The 19,167-nt window shown below is 47.4% G+C and overlaps 1 protein-coding gene across 2 annotated transcripts in view; it reads left to right on the top strand.

Moving 5' to 3' along the window:
• The window catches only part of LOC144158808 (uncharacterized), a 51,684-nt gene that overhangs the window by 24,420 nt on the left and 8,097 nt on the right, over positions 1-19,167 (top strand). Inside the window, exons 1-5 of one of the 2 annotated variants that reach the window (XM_077689960.1) lie at positions 107-1,794; positions 3,728-4,451; positions 5,167-5,250; positions 7,577-7,710; positions 10,525-10,650. In XM_077689960.1, coding sequence (XP_077546086.1) covers positions 243-1,794; positions 3,728-4,451; positions 5,167-5,250; positions 7,577-7,710; positions 10,525-10,650 — 2,620 coding nt within the window. In that variant the 5' untranslated portion in view covers positions 107-242. Of the gene's footprint in view, positions 1-106; positions 1,795-3,727; positions 4,452-5,166; positions 5,251-7,576; positions 7,711-10,524; positions 10,651-19,167 lie in introns of those variants that run through there. The other variant, XM_077689961.1, reaches the window with a different exon arrangement.

Below are 19,167 nucleotides of genomic sequence, written 5' to 3'. Positions count from 1 at the left end.
AAGCAGTCGATGATGCTGCGTTTTCTGTTCTTGGTGACATTGACTGCGGACGCAAGGCTGCCGTTACTTGTGATTCTACTGTTGACTGTGGTGGAGATGTGTACCGCGAGGAAGATGGAGGCAAAGCTGTCAAGAACAGTGATGCTGACAACCACGCGTGCGGTGATTTGAGTGAAGAGAGGGAGGATGCAGGTTGCGGGGCGGACATTGTTTTGGTCGGCGACAAGTCTGACGCGAAGCTGATGCGACGGATGGGTCTGCCCGTGCAGTTTGCGTCAGCTTGCGACCTAAAGAAGCCCAAGAGGAAGAAAGGTAAATCTGGACTCCGTAAAAGTGACAGCAAGGCGCTGTCTCACAGAGGCCCAGAAATTGAGACAAATGAGGGAGGGGCCAGCAACTCGGACGTTGCGGTGACATTGTATTCAGATGCCAAGAGCGAATCGTCCAGAAACAGCATGCAGGAAAGCACAGGTGAATTGAAGCCATTGGAAGAATTGCGGGTTGATTGTGTTAGTAGGGACGGAGTGGCAGAACCTCTGAAGTCCTATAATGAGCTTTTGGAAGTACTGTGGGATCAGCACGACGATGAATTGTGCAACTACTATTGCAAACTGTTTGCCCCAAACCGTGGCGACGGCGTTGAGCTACATAAGGAATCGGAGCTAACAGAACCCACACTGGCAGAAAGTGAGAAATTGGATTTGGCTTTGGCTACATCAGACTTGAAAGCAGTCGATGATGCTGCGTTTTCTGTTCTTGGTGACATTGACTGCGGACGCAAGGCTGCCGTTACTTGTGATTCTACTGTTGACTGTGGTGGAGATGTGTACCGCGAGGAAGATGGAGGCAAAGCTGTCAAGAACAGTGATGCTGACAACCACGCGTGCGGTGATTTGAGTGAAGAGAGGGAGGATGCAGGTTGCGGGGCGGACATTGTTTTGGTCGGCGACAAGTCTGACGCGAAGCTGATGCGACGGATGGGTCTGCCCGTGCAGTTTGCGTCAGCTTGCGACCTAAAGAAGCCCAAGAGGAAGAAAGGTAAATCTGGACTCCGTAAAAGTGACAGCAAGGCGCTGTCTCACAGAGGCCCAGAAATTGAGACAAATGAGGGAGGGGCCAGCAACTCGGACGTTGCGGTGACATTGTATTCAGATGCCAAGAGCGAATCGTCCAGAAACAGCATGCAGGAAAGCACAGGTGAATTGAAGCCATTGGAAGAATTGCGGGTTGATTGTGTTAGTAGGGACGGAGTGGCAGAACCTCTGAAGTCCTATAATGAGCTTTTGGAAGTACTGTGGGATCAGCACGACGATGAATTGTGCAACTACTATTGCAAACTGTTTGCCCCAAACCGTGGCGACGGCGTTGAGCTACATAAGGAATCGGAGCTAACAGAACCCACACTGGCAGAAAGTGAGAAAATGGATTTGGCTTTGGCTACATCGGAGCAGACAGACGGGGCCGACTTGAAAGGAGTTGATGATGCTGCGTTTTGTGTGCTTGGTGACATTGACTGTGGACGCACGGCTGCCGTTACTTGTGATTCTACTGTTGACTGTGGTGATGTGTGCTGTGAGGAAGATGGAGGTAAAGTTGTCAAGAACAGTGATGCTGACAATCACGCGTGCGGTGATTTGACTGAAGAGAAGGAGGATGCAGGTTGTGGGGCAGACATTGTTTTGGTCGGCGACAAGTCTGACGCGAAGCTGATGCGACAAATGGGACTGCCCGTGCAGTTTGCGTCAGCTTGCGACCTAAAGAAGCCCAAGAGGAAGAAACAGAGGAAGAAGAAAGGTAGATTTGTACCTCGGTGCTGCTTTTATCACAAAATTTTGGGTGTGGATCCAACTGAGGACCTGTCTGCTTGGGTGTGTGCAACAGCTACGGGTTCAAATCCCAGCAGATCACCTGTTTTTTTTTTATATCAGATATTTTTGAAGTGGCAGCCTTTTTTTTTTTTGGCCCGACTACTACAAGAATAACAAGTTTTTTTTTTTGCATAATGGGGCACTTAAGGCTTTTGCCTTACAAAAAAACAGAAGGGTAAAAAGATTGCTAGGTTGAATGGACAAGGTGGATGAGAGAGAGATTGCGTCACATATGCAATGCAATTGTGCAGCAATTTGGCATACCATCTTTTTGGCTGATGCAATTTCGGAAAGCATAAATGGGTGGCTGATGCGTGGTTGTTACTGCGGCTGGCTTCAGGTGAAAGGTTGTCGATCATTCAGTCGAGGTCAGTTTAATGGCCTCTAGCTGTTTGCAACCCTTCGGCAAGCACTTGCCGAATCTTCAGGTTTGTACTGTTTTTAGTTTAATAGGTTTAAGCAGGAGGGCATACAAGGATAGAAGACCCAATAACAATTACAATGTTCAAACAAGCTAGTAATTTTCACACGGAATATCTTCATTCATTGTGTGGAAGAGTCCACTTGTGAATGTTACCGGCCGCAGTGGCTCGGTGGCAAAGGGGTTGTGCTGCTGAGCCCAAGGACACAGGTTCTATACCTGGCCTTGGCGGGTGCTTTTCAGATGGAGGCAAGAAGCCGAAACGCCCCTGTGTCGAGAATTCAGTGCATGTTGAAGGGGGCCATGCAGCCAAAATACAAGTTTGCTCTATTCGAAAGATTTCGTGGTTTGCAGTGCCTTCAGTGCTTGTCTGGCAGCAAACGACGCTTTATTCCCCGAGACATGAAGCATTTTAAGCCAAAATTTTAGTGCTCCCGTTGAGTCGTGTTTCGTGACGTCAACTTAGGTGAGGCACCTGAAATAGTAGTTAGTATGTTGACTAAGGCTGCTGCGAATGGTGAAAGGCGTCATTTGTCTACTGTATGCCTTCATAGGTGGCGCCACAATGCTGCTCAGAGACTGCTGTCTGCACTTGCATTGTTTTTGACCGAGTTTGTGCCTGGGTGACTTTTGTTATGGTTGATAGTAATCGTTCGTGACAGATGGGGCATGCTTGACAAACAGGGTCACGTAAGTGGTGACGTTGCGTATGCCAGTTGGCCGGTGTCGTGTCAGACAGGCCCAACACGCACGACGGCTGTGCAGCTTCAAACGGCAGAGTGCACGTCATACACACTGTTGCTTGTACGATTACGTATTCGTTCGCAACTTCCTTCGTTTTGCCGAGCATTCTGACTGCTATAAAATGAATACGCATTACATTTAAATGAAAATAGCTCATTCTGTAAGCTCGTCATCCCTGTTTAATTTGCATTGGATTTTGTGAGCCTCAGCCAATTGCAATGAGTTGCCCATAATACGTCATGGGTTCATGCAGGAAATGAGCTAGTGGGTCACATGGCCATTCTCTTTTTTTTTTGCTAATCACATAGCTTATTTGAGTGAAGTGTGCGTTAAAAGTGGTGTCTGTGTTACCCTAACAAGGCGATCCTTCGAATGAACCAAACTTGCATTTGGTCTTCATGGTTCCTTTCAAGTGGTCCACATGCTCAAAATTAATTGGGAGCTATTCACTGCGGTGCTCCTCATAGCCGTGGTATAGCTTCGGTGCGTAAAGAAAAAAAGTTTGTAAAATATTCAGAGTGAGTAAACCTAACAACTTTTTTGTCCAATCTCTGCAATTTCATGGTATAGTGATTCCTAACTATGCAGGCTGTGCCAAGCTTGTGGTTTATAGACGAAAAGTGATTACAATGTATTATTTCGCTTTCTCATTGAGTGCTTTTCTTGCGTTTAATCTTTCAACGCGAAAATTCAGGAGCTTCCAAGCATTCTGCAAGCACAAATGACTCCGAACCGCCAACGTGGGACGACTACTGGCGGCTCAACGGAAGCCACCTTCTCTGGGAGTCGTGGATCAAAACCTACCCGGAGTTCATGGAACCGTCGTTCCGGGAAGCCACGAACCTAGACACGACGCTGCCAGATCCGACGGAGTGCCTCCGACAGTACAGCCACGGTGCCGACGACAACAACCAGTTAACTCCAGTGCTCCACACCTCTGCGAATTCATCAATGAAAAATGGAGGACCAAATGTGTGGCAACAGCTGTGGAGCGCGCACTGTATACATATCTGTGGGGTGGAATTCGACAAGTACCAACGGCTTGTCTGTGGGGGTGAAGAAGGGAACTTGAAGGGCAAGGTTTGCGACAGGCCTGCCGATATTGAAGGTGGGTCTGACGTGCAGATGCCGGAAAGTGCAGCGAGCGGGGATTGTGTGAACGGTACTGTTACACTGCCGAGTGACGGATCTGCATCTAGTGGTGCAAGGCAGTGTCCAACGGACTCTCAGAACGGTGGTTGCAATGGTGCGTCGGACTCGGGCCAAACAGGAGGCACTGGTGGAGGAGATGTTGCAGGCCCTTCGAATGGCGGGTGTGCTTCGGCAAACTCTGGCGGCGGCGGTAAAGATGCCAGAAACGGGAGCAGCGACGATGGAGATGAACCTCCGGACGAAAGGCCCATGAAGATTAAAAAGAGGTGAGATAATTTGCGGTGGCGTCTTCGCATGATGTGAAAGCAACGTTATTGTGGAACAACCTGTTTTTATGGTGTTGATTTTGTGGTTCAATTTCATTTTTACATGTAGCAAACACAGTAAGTTTAATGCACAAACCTCCGTTTGGAAGTCTGCTTTGAAGGAACTTGGGGAAGTTTTTTTCTTTCCTTCAGTGGCTTGATTTTGGGTTCCAGTGCACATGTGTCAATTACTGTAACAAAGCCACCATGTTGTCACTTTGACATGTAGTACAGCAGTGTAATGTTTGTTTCTTGGCATATCTTAGAAAGTCAGTAAAACTGACTCTTGTTAATTCTACCCTTACCGGAAGCCGACAGAACTTCGTTGAGCTAGGCGGGAAATTTACTTAACCGAAGTCATAACACACTTCATTCTGTAAATTTGACGGAATTGTAAATTCCGTCAAATTTACATTGACAGAATTTATATATTTGTAATTTACAGTTCCGTAATTTGACGGAACTGTAAATTCAATGCAAGCTGTAAGTTTGACGGAATTGAATCAACCAAGCTTAAAATTAGCAAGGGTTGTTCGTATGACTAATCTTGTTACGGTTGCCATCATAGTTGTCTGTGTTAGTTTTTGTAAGGCAGTGCACATTTTCTGTGACCAGCATTGCCGTTGAGGCCATAAATTCTCTATCAAAGTAACCAGCGTATTTCTTGTTTTCATAGCCATGAGGAAGACCTCAACTCGGACGAGGACGATGCGTTCAAGGCTCTCATATCTTACGGGCTTTCCCTGAAGGAAAGCCTCAAGTGAGTTCCTTGTCACCTCTTTTCTTTGTATTCCTTACTAACTTGAAATTTTAACTTTGTGCCAGCTGGCACAGTCTAGCGAAAACTGGGCATTGTAATCGTATTAGCCACTTCGTGCTGTGTTGTGAGTGCACCGTAGTTGCAGCGTTGAGCCGATGGTAAAGACGCTGGTTCTCGTGGTGTCCTTTTGCCTTTGTGAAGCCCTCCCTGCATTGAGAGATGTTCTACTTCCTCTTTTCGCTCATAGCTTTTGTAAATGTACTGAGCTGTTTTATGTTGTAAGAAATCAGCATGAAGCAACGTCCCTTCAAACGCTTCCTTCAAGTTTTAATCTCTCGACACAAATTTGTATGATGACGTGTGAAATATATTGATGAAGAAGCAGTGGTGTGCAGCCGCGTTGTTACAATGCTAGCATTGTATTTTTCAGGTGAGAAAAAACATTCTTTAGGGTGACTACGCTTTGTGGGTATCAAAATCAGAAAACTGCACAAAACTAGAGAAGAGGGGGAGGACAGGGGGTGGCACTGTTAACACTACCCCATTTCTCCTGTTCCCTAGTACCCGAACCACCCTGAAGGAATGCTTGTGATTGCCCTAAAACACACATATGCTTAGTGGGTGTTTGAAATCACTGTGTAGAGCATATGTGAGGATAATGTCACAAGTGCAGTTTTATTGTTATGTTCCTTTCTTTTTGTGCTGGTTTTGTTGTGGAGTGACAAGGAGTACTCTAAGAAACGCAACACAATCGTGGCTTCCCAAGCAATTACTGAAGAAAACCTGCGTGTTGTCGGGAGGACCGTACTGTAAGATGTACCAGGGAGAAATGTGGTGTTGGTTTCCAGGTGAACCGTGCTCCAGCAAGTGTACCATCGAGTACTCGGTAGGAACGTTCCACTCGTCCTTCCACTCGATGGTATTTCTCATGAACTGGCTGAAAAGTTGCCTGTGGCTGCGAAAAAACAGCAGTATTATTTTAAGAGAACTTGTTTGTTCAACAAAAAAAGTGGAGCACCAAAACACTTTGTTGTCAGGGATATTTTTAGAAGCTTTGAGCAAGGCAACAAAAAAAGTGGAGCGCCAAAACACTTTGTTGTCAGGGATATTTTTAGAAGCTTTGAGCAAGGCGGACGAAAATTATGAACATTTTTTGTTGATGTTGGCTTCAGGAGTGAAACGAAGCCGCGTGACAAGCCAAGCCAAGTAGGAAAGGAACACTTCTAGCTGCTATGGCGGCTCTCACAATGACACACAATTGCAGCAACAGATCTCCCTCTTTATGTGTAGTAAGAGCTTGTTAGAAGAGACACTTAAGGGACCCCAGAAAGGTGTCTCTTGTAACCAGGGTCTCTTGCATGCAATGTTGCTGACATGGAAGACATAGGAAAACTAACCGAACCGCTTTAATTCAAATGCCTCTTATAACCAAGTGCCTCTTGTAACAAGGTTAGAAGGTTTTACTGTCTGTCTGTGAAACTTGATGGTTTGTCTCACAAGATGCCTTATACCCCTGTCACACGGCAGATCTAATGACATTTAGAGCAAATGTCATTCGCCCTAAATGTCATTAGTTCGGTGCTACACGAGAATACCGAATGACATTTGAGGAGGCGAATGACATTTAGCGGCTAACTGAGGTCCCGGACCTCAGTTAGTGGCCAAATGAGTAGCCTCGACAGCAGTAGCGCGTGCCTCGACAGGAAAATTCACTAATAAACCAAAGAATACTGTTTCTAAAAACTGTCGGTAAACTTATATTTTCTTCTTTGTGTTGTTGTTCAAATAGAGAAAGACAAACAAGTTACTAACAAAAAAGAAAATCTCGTCCCCGGTGCGCGCGCTACCCTAATCCGGATTTTTTTGCAGACTTGTCTCAGCTTGTGATGTCTACTGATGTCACCTAAATCGGTGGTTTTCTTGTTTTTATATTAAAAAATAATCATTTGTTACGTTCTTAAAAAAAAAAATATTAGGTGTCAAAACACTCTAGATGCGCTTGAAATGTAATTTTGCGGTTTTGCGGGCTCGCTAATCGTCACGACCGCTATCACAATCAAATGGCATTTGTTCTGCCGTGTAGACCCGCACAGCCGAGCCAAATGTCATTAACAGCTAATGTCATTCAGTTTGAATGACATTAGATTTGCTGTGTGACGGGGGTATTAGCTGGTTTCTACGCTCAGTTGACTTCTGCCTTGTGGCTTTGCCAAGTGCAGTGGAACCACGTAGAGACAGCAGCAGTGGAGAGGATGCTGAGAGGAGGGAAGCTAGTGTGGCGAGATGAACGCCGGGAGTAATGGTGACCATGGCCTGATGCTCGCAGGGGCATCAAGCTGGGGCCGGGGTCGGCCACTTCTCACGTCGGCAACAAGAAGAAGCGGAAGAAGTTGCGGAAGCAGGGGCGCCTGCAGCACAGCAGCATGGGTGCAATGCAGCCACCGCAAGACGCAGCGAGAGGTGAGTGCTGTGTGTCATTGTGCTGTCCATCTAAGCATCTGTGTGTCATTGTATTCAAGGCCTGGCTACAAGTTAAGGGGGGACGTTGCTCTTAAAACAGCTCCTTTTAATTTTCGAAGTAAACTCTGTGAAACTTGTCAGTCTTAGTGATTTTTTCCCACTTACTTCAAATATGGCATTACTTTTGAGTCAGTCAATTAGTTACCAAGATAATTAGAGATAAGTAGTTATTTTTTGAGGAACGATAGACAAAACAGCGTTAGCCATACAACTGTAATCTTTATATATTCCAATACTCGGAACCATGGTGAGTGCAGTAGGAGAATCGGTGTTTTTCATGTACCGCTTGGAACTAATTTTACAGCTCATTAAACCTTGGTGGCACCAGTGGGAAGGAACCATTTTTAATGCCCATTTCAAACACCGAAGTTTGATGAGCTGCAAAATCAATTCCAAGCGATGCATCGAAAAAAACCGATTCTCCTATTGCACTCATCAGGGTTCAGAGTATTGGAAAATATAAAGATTACAGTTTCATGGCTAACGCTCTTATGAGTAATGTTTCCCCCAAAATGACTAATTATCTCTAGTTATCTTGGAACTAATTGACCTACTCAAAATATAATGGCATATTTTAAATCAGTGGGAACAAAGCAGCGAGACTGCCAAGTTTCACAGAGGTTACATCACAATTAAAGAAAGCTGTTTTAAGAGCAGCGTCCCCCCTTAATTAAGGAGGACAAGAGCTCATGTAGTTTATCACTCTGCCGAAGCAACAGACCCAGATCTCAACGTGCGCATATCAAAAGGGGACCACGCTTAATCGATGACGTTGTCTGCTTTTTCTTGGCTAGTTTGGGTGTCATCGCTGGAGGAGTTCATAAACAGATTAAGCCCGAAAAAGTCGCGGAAACAACATTCAAGATACCCGCATTAAGGCACTCTTGCACGTCAAGGAGGAACAGCTGGCTGCTGTGATGAGATGGGGGGGCGACTTCTGCTGTCGCTACTTATTAATGTACAGTGCTAGCTGCTATACTCAGAGACAACTTACGAACGGCACCGGAAGTTGCCGCTGTGCCTTATCACCATAGCCAGATGTTTCTCCGCGCGGCGCAAGTAGGCCGTTACTGGGAATATTTTGAACATGGCGTGAGCCGTTCCCGTGATTTTTTGGACTTAATATGCTTTTAAACGACTCCAGTGACGACAAACAAACTGCGTGAGACAAGGCAGACGATATCACGCATTCACAGCAAACCCCTTTCAAAACGCGCGCGCATTGACGTCACGGGTCCGGCGCTTTGGCGGAGTGATACACTACATGAGGTGGTGCCGTTCTTGAGTTGTAACCGAGTATAATGAGCGGTTGCCACCATTTTCGTTTCTTCTTACAGCTGTTGGAGTTCCTAGGTTGTGGCTGTTTTTGAAGCTTCAGATATTTTTGGTGTCATTTAAACTTAGTACCTAACAGCTACGAGGAAGCAGCGCCGACCAGTGCCCATTATAGCACATTCTTTGCTTACAGAACTACTTCACATTTTAGTCACATTGCTTCCTCTGCTGTCTCCAATGCTCGAGCGGCCAACATCCTTAAAGGGGCCATGCAGACAAAACGCAGGCTTGGCTCATTCGAAAGACGGCCTCATTAGAATCATACTGACCCCACTTTTAACGTAAACTTCGCTCTAATGAGCTACATAATTAGGAGAAAAGGGAATGGCAGTGCGACCCACTAGCTTATTTCCCACAACAGAACCTATGATGTCATACGTGCCAGCTCTGCGGTTGGCTAAGGCTGGCAAAAGCAAACGCAAATTAGGCAGGGGTTTAAGCTTGCAGAACGAGCTGTTTGCACTTAAATTGGGGGCACGTTCTTTTTATGGCAGTAAGAATGGCAGGATGAAAAGTGGAAGTTACGAACGCACACATAAGCATAGAAGTACTGATGCGTACTGCAGTTGGTACTGCGCGCACTATGCTTGGTTTTGCTGCACAGCACTGCAGCGCTCTGGGGTTGTCTCACACGACACTGGCCGATTGGCATAAGTGACGGTTTCCTACGTGACCGTATCTGTGTTTCACAATTACTTTCTCCCTGAACAAAAACGAGCCAGGTAAAAATATGGTCAAAACAAAGCAAAGGCAGAAAACGGCCCGCTGCGGTGTGGTGCTTCTGTCTAGGTTTACTAAGTGTAAACAAGGCTCCGCAGTGCACTAGGTTTACCTTGAAGACCTGCTCTTGTGATGTCACTGTAGACGTCACGAAAACACAAGATTTGGTGGGAGAATCAAAATTTTAACTTAAATTCATTAATTTTTCAGCGAATAAAGCATCGTTTGCTTCCGGACAAGCGATGGGGGACTATAAAACATGAAATCTTTTGAATAAAACAAACTTGTATGTTGTCCTCTTGGCCCCTTTAAATGTATTTGGTGAAATGTGAAGCTTGCCAGCAGCACCGTGTTTTTGTTGTGGAGAAAAGTATTCTTTGTTGTGTGCTGCAGGTAAAAATAGAAATAAGCGAGATTCAATCTTGGTAGTGGCTTTAGTAACATTGTGTTTTAATCCCGAGGGAACAAAACCAGCCTTTATGAAACCATCACCAGCGATCACAAGAAAAAAATGGGCTGCCATTTTTTTTTTTCCACCCAAGTTGAGTGTGTTAAACAAATCGGTAATAGTACCAGTGCACGTTCTGTTCCTAATTTTTGTTGTTTTTTCTGCCTAATTACTTACTCAGTTCAGTTGGCAATGTGTAAAGGGCCTTTTAACACGAAATGCAGCTAAGCTCCGCGCTTTGGCATTTACAGGGTCTGCGGATTCCCCCGGCGCAGTCATGCCAAGCTACATCCAAGACAAGCCACATCTGGCCAAGTACTGGGCCCAGCGTTACCGGCTTTTTTCGAAGTTCGACAAGGGCATCCAGCTGGATGAAGGTAAGGCCACAACTCATCTGCTACGTTACGTCATAACTGTGAGGGAGATGTAGCGCTTAACCCTTTCGCTGTCACTGATGTACCGGTACATTTTCGCATTTCTCCTCCGCAGCGTTACTAACGTACCGGTACATTCTTCATTGGTGCACCTGGGGCGGTATTCTCGTAGCTGTCCCTTTTGCGTCCCTTTTATCGTGACGTACTTCCGGTTAAGCAGTGGGCGTTGGCAGTAGGTTTGCCACGCTTGCGTACGTCACTTCCGGTTGTTTCCTTTTAGCCAATGAGGGCTCGCCAAAAGGGACACTTTTGAAAGGGACGCAAAAGGGACAAAACTCGAGAATACCGCCCCTGGTTTGTTCGTGCCATCTGTTGAACCTTTCTAGTAGCTCGTATTTTCACTCACTGGCCATCTGCAACAGTATATTGAAGAGTACGAAATGACCACACCCACCCTTCGTTGCTGGGGGTCTTCGTCGCTCCGCTCGCTGTAGTTTGTCAGGATCAGTGACCATGTGGCATGCGTACAATTACGGGTGGAAGGGTTGTTGTGCCATCTACAATGGTTTTCCAGGTTCTTTTTTATTCTGTTGCTGCGTCTGTTGCAGCATGCCAGGTTAGCCCCGCGCGTTGTTGCTTCTTCAATAGGCTGGAACATCAATCAATCAATTAATCAATCAATAAATCAATCAATCAATCAATCAATCGCTGCTTTCGCTCGCTCGCTGCGCCCTCACTTGCCGCTGTCAGCAGCAAACGAGGTAGGTTGTTGTATCAATGTTGTATCCCCTTGTTATCTCTATCTGCCGTCGTGATTTCGCAACGCGTCCTTTCTGTGCATTGCGTGGGCTGCTGAAAGTGCTCCCTCCATGCGCGTGGTTACTGCGGACAAGAGCGATGGCTCTTCCAATTCCGATCCGAATACAAGCCGAGCTCGGATTCGCATTCTGAGAGTTTCTAATCCGAGGAAGGGGTGCGAGTTCCACAGCGTCAGATGCTGATGTTGAAAACAGTGGGGTCGACGTCCCGGAAGCGTGCACAACAAACTGAAAATATCTGGAAGAAAGGCGATTTCTCTCGCACGCTCTGTCCTTTCGACACACTGCGTTCCAGATGCTATCATAGCCAAATAAATCACTATGCTCCTTCCCTGATATTCTGGAAACCAAGCTGACACTGGGGGTGCGTCACGGCCGCAAACACCCGACAGTGAAAGGGTCAAAGGGGTTATGAAGACAAAATGCAAGGTAGTTTAAGTTGAAAGAATTGGCCTTTGGTAACTCACTCAGCTCCATTCTGGCCCCGGAAGATGCTTTTTAGCCAAGAAAGGGGGAGAAACGTTGAACAGTTTTCAAATTTTGCACTACAGTGGTGTGTTGTGGGCAGCAGTAACTTCATGTAGAGCAGTACAAAAAACAATTTTCAGTGTTTCAACTGCATGTTGGCATTCAAGCGATGCGATCAAACGAAACTAGAGGCCTTACTACAACCGTCCAGTCATGTTTCTTAGCGATGGGTTAGTTTGTCGGCCACCAATCGCACAAAGACGATTCTGTGACGTCGTACAAAAGTGGGGCCAGAAGGTGGCTAGGAGTCACTACTGCTTACCATGTTTTCTCTGATATCGCCATTGTTTGCTGTAAGTTGGCAATAAAATGGATGTCGTCATTATCGGGGCAAAGTAGTCTTTCTACTGAACAAAACCTGTCGGCCCCTTTAACTCTTTCGTTACGGCGGAAAAACGGCCGATTTTAAGTGCTTCCACAAAACGTTTTTTTTCTCTTGAGCTACTGGACACACGTAATCTTGCTATGCATGAAATTGTAGCTTATAGATTGCTCTTCCAAACACAAAGCATCAGTTTTGTTAAAAGTACAATTACTTACAGTTTATTTGTCAAGTAATCAGAAAAAAGCCCCCAAGAAAAGTATACTAAAAACACAAATCGGCACTTTTACCGAGACTAAAAATTATTTCAGGTATTTTAAGATATACAAATTGTTCCTACGTTCCTTGGCTATGATTTAATATATAAATCAACAGTCTACACCAAGTTTTGGATTTTTGAGGGCCCGTCAACCTAGCGCAACTGACGGCTGTGCCACGCCGCGAGGGCACTCAAGGGTGAGTGAGTCTATGTAAAATGTGCATCCAAGTACCGTACTTACCTGATTCTAACGCGCACTTTTTTTCCGGAAAAATAGGTCGAAAAATCACATGCGTGTTCGAATCGGATACGAAACCGAAACCGAAACAGCAAACATTTCGTCCCACCCATCACCATCGCCCTGTCAAGATGGCGCTGAAGCTTTTAGCAACAATTTTTCGCACGCAGGAAGCATAGGCGCCTAGGCTTTTCTATCGGAGTTCATACAAATAGTCAGATCGTTCCACTTGCGCGCTTGATAACAGCAATGGCAGCAGCGGCTCTCACGTGTTCAAAACGAGCGGTCGGCTGAAGCGTGCGCCTCTGGAGAAGCTCGCGGGATGGGCGTGTGAGGCGTGGGCCACGATCCCATCGACCATGGTTGAACGTTCGTTCAGAAGTGTGGCATCGCGAACGTGCTTGACGGCACCGAGGACGAGATCTTGTGGTCAGCGGAGAGCGACGAGAAGTGAGATGAGTGAGATTACTTCGGGAAATAAATCACCCGTTTCTATCGCATTTGTTTTTCTTGCTCACACAGTTCCATGCGCGTTACAATCGGAGGTGCAAGTTTTTTCGGTTTTTTGTCAGGAAAATTGGGTGCGCGTTAGAATCAGGTAATTACGGTATACTCTTTTGTGACCTCGCACAAAATCCTTATCAGTTCGGTGGTAAAAAACAAGAAAAAAAAATCGAGCGCTCTCGACAAGCATCGCATCTGAACCCTGCAGCGCTAATCTGACACGAGCGCAAGGTTATCTTGAAGGTGATAGCGCGATACGGCGCGGTGCATTTGGCAAAATATCCCGCCCGTACGTTCTCGAGACCCTAAACACAAAATCAAAACCGCAGTCGTGAGATAAGAAGCACGTTTTGTTTATAAATACAGCGCGGAGTCACAACGAAATTACCTGCCAGCGCTTGTTGAAGTTCGAGGCACCTGAACCGGAGCTTCGTCTTCCTAACTGAAATCTGAAGATCCCACATCATTGCTTGATCCCTCACTGCTGCTGGAATCAGAAAAATCGACAGCAGGAGCAGCCGAAGTGCTTGCTACAGCAGTCCGACTGTGCGGAGCGCGGCGCGAACCGAACGCCATTTTTCCTCCTCCTCCCCTCCCCTTCGGTTCAAATTACTCTTGCTACGCCGCCACCACACGAGACACATAAACAAACGAAACCGAAATTGAAAGAGACGTTGCCAATGAACACACCAGATGGCGATAGTTGTCTGTGGAGCGCGGGTTTCAGATTTTGCGGGAGATTTAAAATCATCGGACGCCGGCTTCCAATCGCCTATGGCGCCGTCGTGAAAGAGTTAAGTGCAGCACCTCCCTTTTGAGTCCCCTGAATGACTTGTAGCACCAGGTGCCCACGGCTGACAGTCCTTGGCAGAAATCATTCTGCATTAGATCCATTCATCGTGACTTGTGCTTGTGACACTGGTGGTGATTTCTCTTTTCTGTGTAACAGTCCGGAGCAGTTGTGGATAGTTTGGTGGCCGTCCAAAGACTGCCCTTGCGGTTGGAATGCATGGGAAAATAAGAAACTACGGAGCTGCTCTCTGGCAGCTCTGGAGCAGTTCAAGAAAATGACACCATGGGCAGAAAAATGGGGGGGAACGGCTCTCGTGCAGCTCTGGGGCAGTCCAATGATATGACCAATCGAGGAGGCCTGATGATGACTGAAAGACGGAGGAAAAGGGGAGGGGGAGGGTGGAAATTTGCAAGATTGCCGGGAATCGAGTTGCATTTGTGGCTGGAAGTTTTTCGATGTGCTGAAAAATTCGTCTCATACTTGTGGTATTCTGCTTGTCAAACTCGTTAGCTGGAAGCCTGTGACAAAGCTTAGAGTTAATTTGAAGAAATTTCCGCTCGCAGTTTCCCCATTTCTCGGTGATGTCAAAAAGTAGCTCAGGTGTCAAGTGCAACGTCATGTTGGAAATTTTGACGAACAAACAGGAATTTAAAGATCACAGCTCTTTCAAGCATTTGAAATAATCTAACTGCGGCAGAGTGGAAGCACTACTACGGGCCTAGGCAGAAAATCACTGGCCCAATCGTGTATTGATAGGCCCTTAAATAAAGATCATTTTTTGAAGAGACGAATCGGTGAGTGTGTCAAGACAGGAATAAGAAAAAAATGCATCGAATCTGTGACAAGAAACCAAAAGCTGACTTGAAGACAAAGTGCAAGTTTTATTCTTTGTCTCACTAATAACGATTAAAAATTTAATTGAAGATTCCATCATGTAATCTAGATACAGTGTAGACCGCTTATAACGTATGTCGCAGGAGCCGCAAAAATCCGCACTATAAGCGGTACCGCACTATAACCAAAACATGCGCGAATTCAACCACATCGCCACCTACCTCTCAAGTCATTCTAAATTTTTCATCACCCAAACGCACAGCACCTAGAAACGAAGGCACGGTCTTTATTTCGTATTATGCTGTGTTTTTAGCGTCTATGAAGATGCCGCAGGGGATGATAAGAACGCCAGTGGGATTTTTTTTTTTTTTCACCTTGTGTTCACGATGCTGAAGGCGGCTGCTTATCAGCGCAACGTACTGGTGGTGGAAATCTTCGGCTTCGCGCAGCTCGCTTGTTCGGAAAGAGAAAAAGTTCGGCTTATCTGCACAGCGAAAGAGAAAGTTCGAAAAGAGAAAGTTCGGCTTATCTGCACAGCGTTCTAAAGCGTGAACCGCATGGAGCGATTTCTTGGGCAAACATGCAGTGCATGCCGCAGGCGTGGCGGCGCCGGCGCGGATACAACTGCCGTAGTGTGTGCAGCGCGGTACTAAGACGCGGCAACATGGCGTCGGCACTGGCCGCGAAGCGGTGCAGGCAGCTCCAGCGACCACTTCTAACCGCTCGCTGAAATGCCGCACAAGGCGCAAGCGAAGATGCTCAAGCAAGAAAAGAGCTGATAATGTGGGCGCAAAGTGGAATATAAACTGCTACCCACGCTGCTTGTGAAAGCGCCCATCAAAAAATACCGCGGTGGTAAGCCTAAACATCTCCGGCGCGGGTAGCCGGCTCGGAGCGCTTCGAATCTCCCTCCATTAGGTGCGCGTCTTTCCATTGGTGCAAGTCGTCAGGCTCCTCCCACTGCCATGCGAAGAAGCCACCGCGAGCGCGAAATCGTCGACACGAGCATGAAAAAAAAAAAAAAAAAAACGCACGCGCAACGCCGATGTGCACGACTCGTGTGCGAAAACGGGCCATGCTGTTCACGATTGATAGAAAATGGGCCGTGCTGTTCACGATTGTTAGAAACAACTTGCCGCGCGCGGACGGGGAGTCGATCGCTATCTTCCGAGGTGCATCAAGCAAGGACAGTTGTGGTTATCACGTACGCGCGAACTAAAGGGTGCCTATTTTTTTCTTCTGTGTCGAAGTTAGGAGAGCAAGAGGTGCGCTGCGTCAGATGGCCGATTCCATCATTTATTTTTTTTCTTTTGCTACCCTAAAACGATGCCCCAGCTGCGCCGGTGATCAGCAGACCCGCCGAAAAATCGCACTATAAACGGTATTGTGCTTCGGCCAACCGCATCTTAAGCGGTATGCTTATGCATTGAGTTCTATGGGAGGCAAACCGGTGGTCACAAAAACCCGCGTTATATCCGGTCCCGCACTATAAGCGGTTACGTTATAAATGGTCTACACTGTAATAAGGAAAACAGATGAGGTAGGGCCAACTTACCAGCAGCTTTCTCATCGAGTCTTTACAATGTCACACAGACGTGTTTGCTCTGGTGGTGTGAAACATGACTGTGCAGTGTTAGTGGTGCCTGTAATTCCGTCTGATTGGTCCGATTTAAAGGGGCCCTGAAAGGCGTGTTGAGCACACTAAATGAAGTAGCGCAATCGTTAGATTGGGTTGTCAACGTCATCTGTGCCAAGTATTACTCTTTTATGCGCAGCGGAAAGCTTACACTTTTTGCAAAGTTTGTCACTTTTTTCTCACCCTTCCCTTCGTGTTTTTGGACGGCGCCATCTTCACATGTCTACGTGATCGATTCCCAGATGTTCGTCATGACCTAGACATCCTGCTATTGGGCGACTTTTTCACGCACTTCCGGCAAAGAGATAGTCGTCTGCTCGGCGGCTTCGGCTCGCCGGCTTATCTGCCAGCGGAGTGCCGGAGTGGTTGGACATCTTATGACAAACGAAACAAGTGTAAACAAATGCTTAACCGTTTGTATTGAATGCAACACGGCCATAACACGACATGGATATTCTGTTACCTGAGAACGTTCCATGAAGAAAGCGTTGAAGCCCCATGGCACTTCTTTTGTGCAATCGCAGAGAACGCCCTGAGCCGAATGCCCGGGTTTGACGCATACATTTTATTCAAATTCAAACAATCCAGAGATGCGTTTGGAACAAACACAATGTCACAACATGCGTTGCAAGTCTGAACCGCGATTGAGAGACGATGGGTTGCTTCCTCCTAGCTGCCCGTGGTAAATTCGGCACTCACCTCGCGCGCGGTTTGCGGGGACGAACAGCAAGTCACTTAACTCTGGCGCACAAGCCGAGATGGCTTTTAGCCACGCACACTGCATATACCCCATGCGAGGTTGAGTCGTACGTCACTCGAGAAAGATAATCCAGACCATGGGAAGCACTATCCACCCGCAGAAGCACAACGTCGCATTTCATCGCGCAACAAAGGCGTCCACAACACACACACCATCGCCTCCTGTAATGCCAAACGCATCTCGCACTTCCCAATGGGAGTGAGTGTACGCCTGGAGTGCCCACATGTCGCGAGGTGGGGCCTCGAGCTGAACCGGCATCACGGAACCGTAACGGACTTCTAGAGTGGTTTGTGCCTTGTTGCCAAGGCAACCGATGTTTGAGATTGTCAAAGAAATGGCGCTTGCTCCTGCGCTAGAAAGTTCAGAGCCGCGGCGGAGCATGTTTTGCCAACGTTGCCACTCTCCACCACGCGTCGCCCCAAGCTGAACTGATCACATGATTGAAGCGTTTTGTGCACGGGTTCTGTATCAGTTTAAAATGTCTTTTTCACATGTCGCCGGCAGGAATTACCACCACCGCAAAATAAGACCCGGCACCAACGGGGCCACATATGATACGGCGCTTTTTGGATAAACAGTGTGCGGTGCATCAAAGAGAACGAGCGCACGATCCTCCCCGTGCGACTGCGAGTTCACCGCCGATAAAAAGTCACGTGCCACCGATAGCAACTGCGCAACGTACACCGCGAAAGGGCAAGGCCAGGCCGCCGCACACATGTTGTGGCCAGATTTTTCGTTCGCTTTTCCAGCCTTGAGCGGAGTGCGGGATTCATGGTGTCAACAAAGCTTGCCCGTAGCAGACGGCAGTCTGAGCAGCGCATTAGCGGAAGTATGTCACCGCTGAGGAGCGCAGCATCATGGGAGGGAAGTCTCGCGCGCCGTCAACAGCGAAGAATGTTGAAAGGAGGAGGAAACGCGGTGCGACGATAATGCGCGGTTTTTGATTTACGATTTCTCAGCTAATACTCATCGCTTTAACAAAATTCTTGCGGGAGGAGATTGCTAATACCGTATTTACTCGTGTAATCCTCGCACTTGCGTAATCCTCGCACTCCTAATGTGAGCCACCAAAACTTGGATTTTTTGGTTCCTCGCATAATCCTCGCACCCCCAACTTTGCAGCGGCGAAAGTTGCCTGCTCGCGAAACCCGCATGGTGCACGCGCTCTCTAACGCGCGCTCTCTAACGCGCGCCCTCCCCCGCCGCCTCTCCGTTCGCCGGAGAGCGCTGTGTATCCAAGGCCATCCAGGCGCCCTAACAACCTGCATGGCTACACCCTAACAGTGCTAACAGGCGCCCTAACACGCTACTCCCACTGTCCTTGAGCCGGTTTCGCGTGCGCGCAACTAGACGTTCGCGTAGCCCGCTGGCGTGTCGTCGTGTCGCCGTCGTGGTCTTGTCGTTGAGCAGCAGCAGTCAGTGAGTCACTCGCGTCAGTGGTGGATAGCTCGCTGCCATTTTGAGAACTTTTTGATCTCGTTGTTTTGTGCTTGGGGCCGCTTCGCCATGGATAAGAACGCTAGCTACACTGCCGCTTTCAAATTGAAAGCGCGCGATCGCACACGGCCACCGCGCCGCAGGCAGGCACTTCGGCGTCACCGACTTCAACGTGCGTTACTGGAGGCGACGAGATATGACGACGACGAGATAGGGTGCGCGCCAGAAAGCAAAGGCGGCAATTTCATGATCGCTGATCGACGGGAGACTGTTTACGTTGGAAATAATAAAATAAAAAGAAACAGCTGCTGTTGGCAACACTGAGCTTACATATACAAAAAACTACCGCTACATTTAGCGAGATTGGCAGAAGGCAAATTGGCAACACTGT

The sequence above is a fragment of the Haemaphysalis longicornis genome, unplaced genomic scaffold, assembly GCF_048455015.1.
Source record: "Haemaphysalis longicornis isolate Haplotype H1 unplaced genomic scaffold, Haemaphysalis longicornis Haplotype H1 scaffold_10, whole genome shotgun sequence".
NCBI classification, from domain to species: Eukaryota; Metazoa; Arthropoda; class Arachnida; order Ixodida; family Ixodidae; genus Haemaphysalis; species Haemaphysalis longicornis.
Note: the sequence above shows the minus strand (reverse complement) of the source record. Positions and strands in the feature narration are given on the sequence as shown.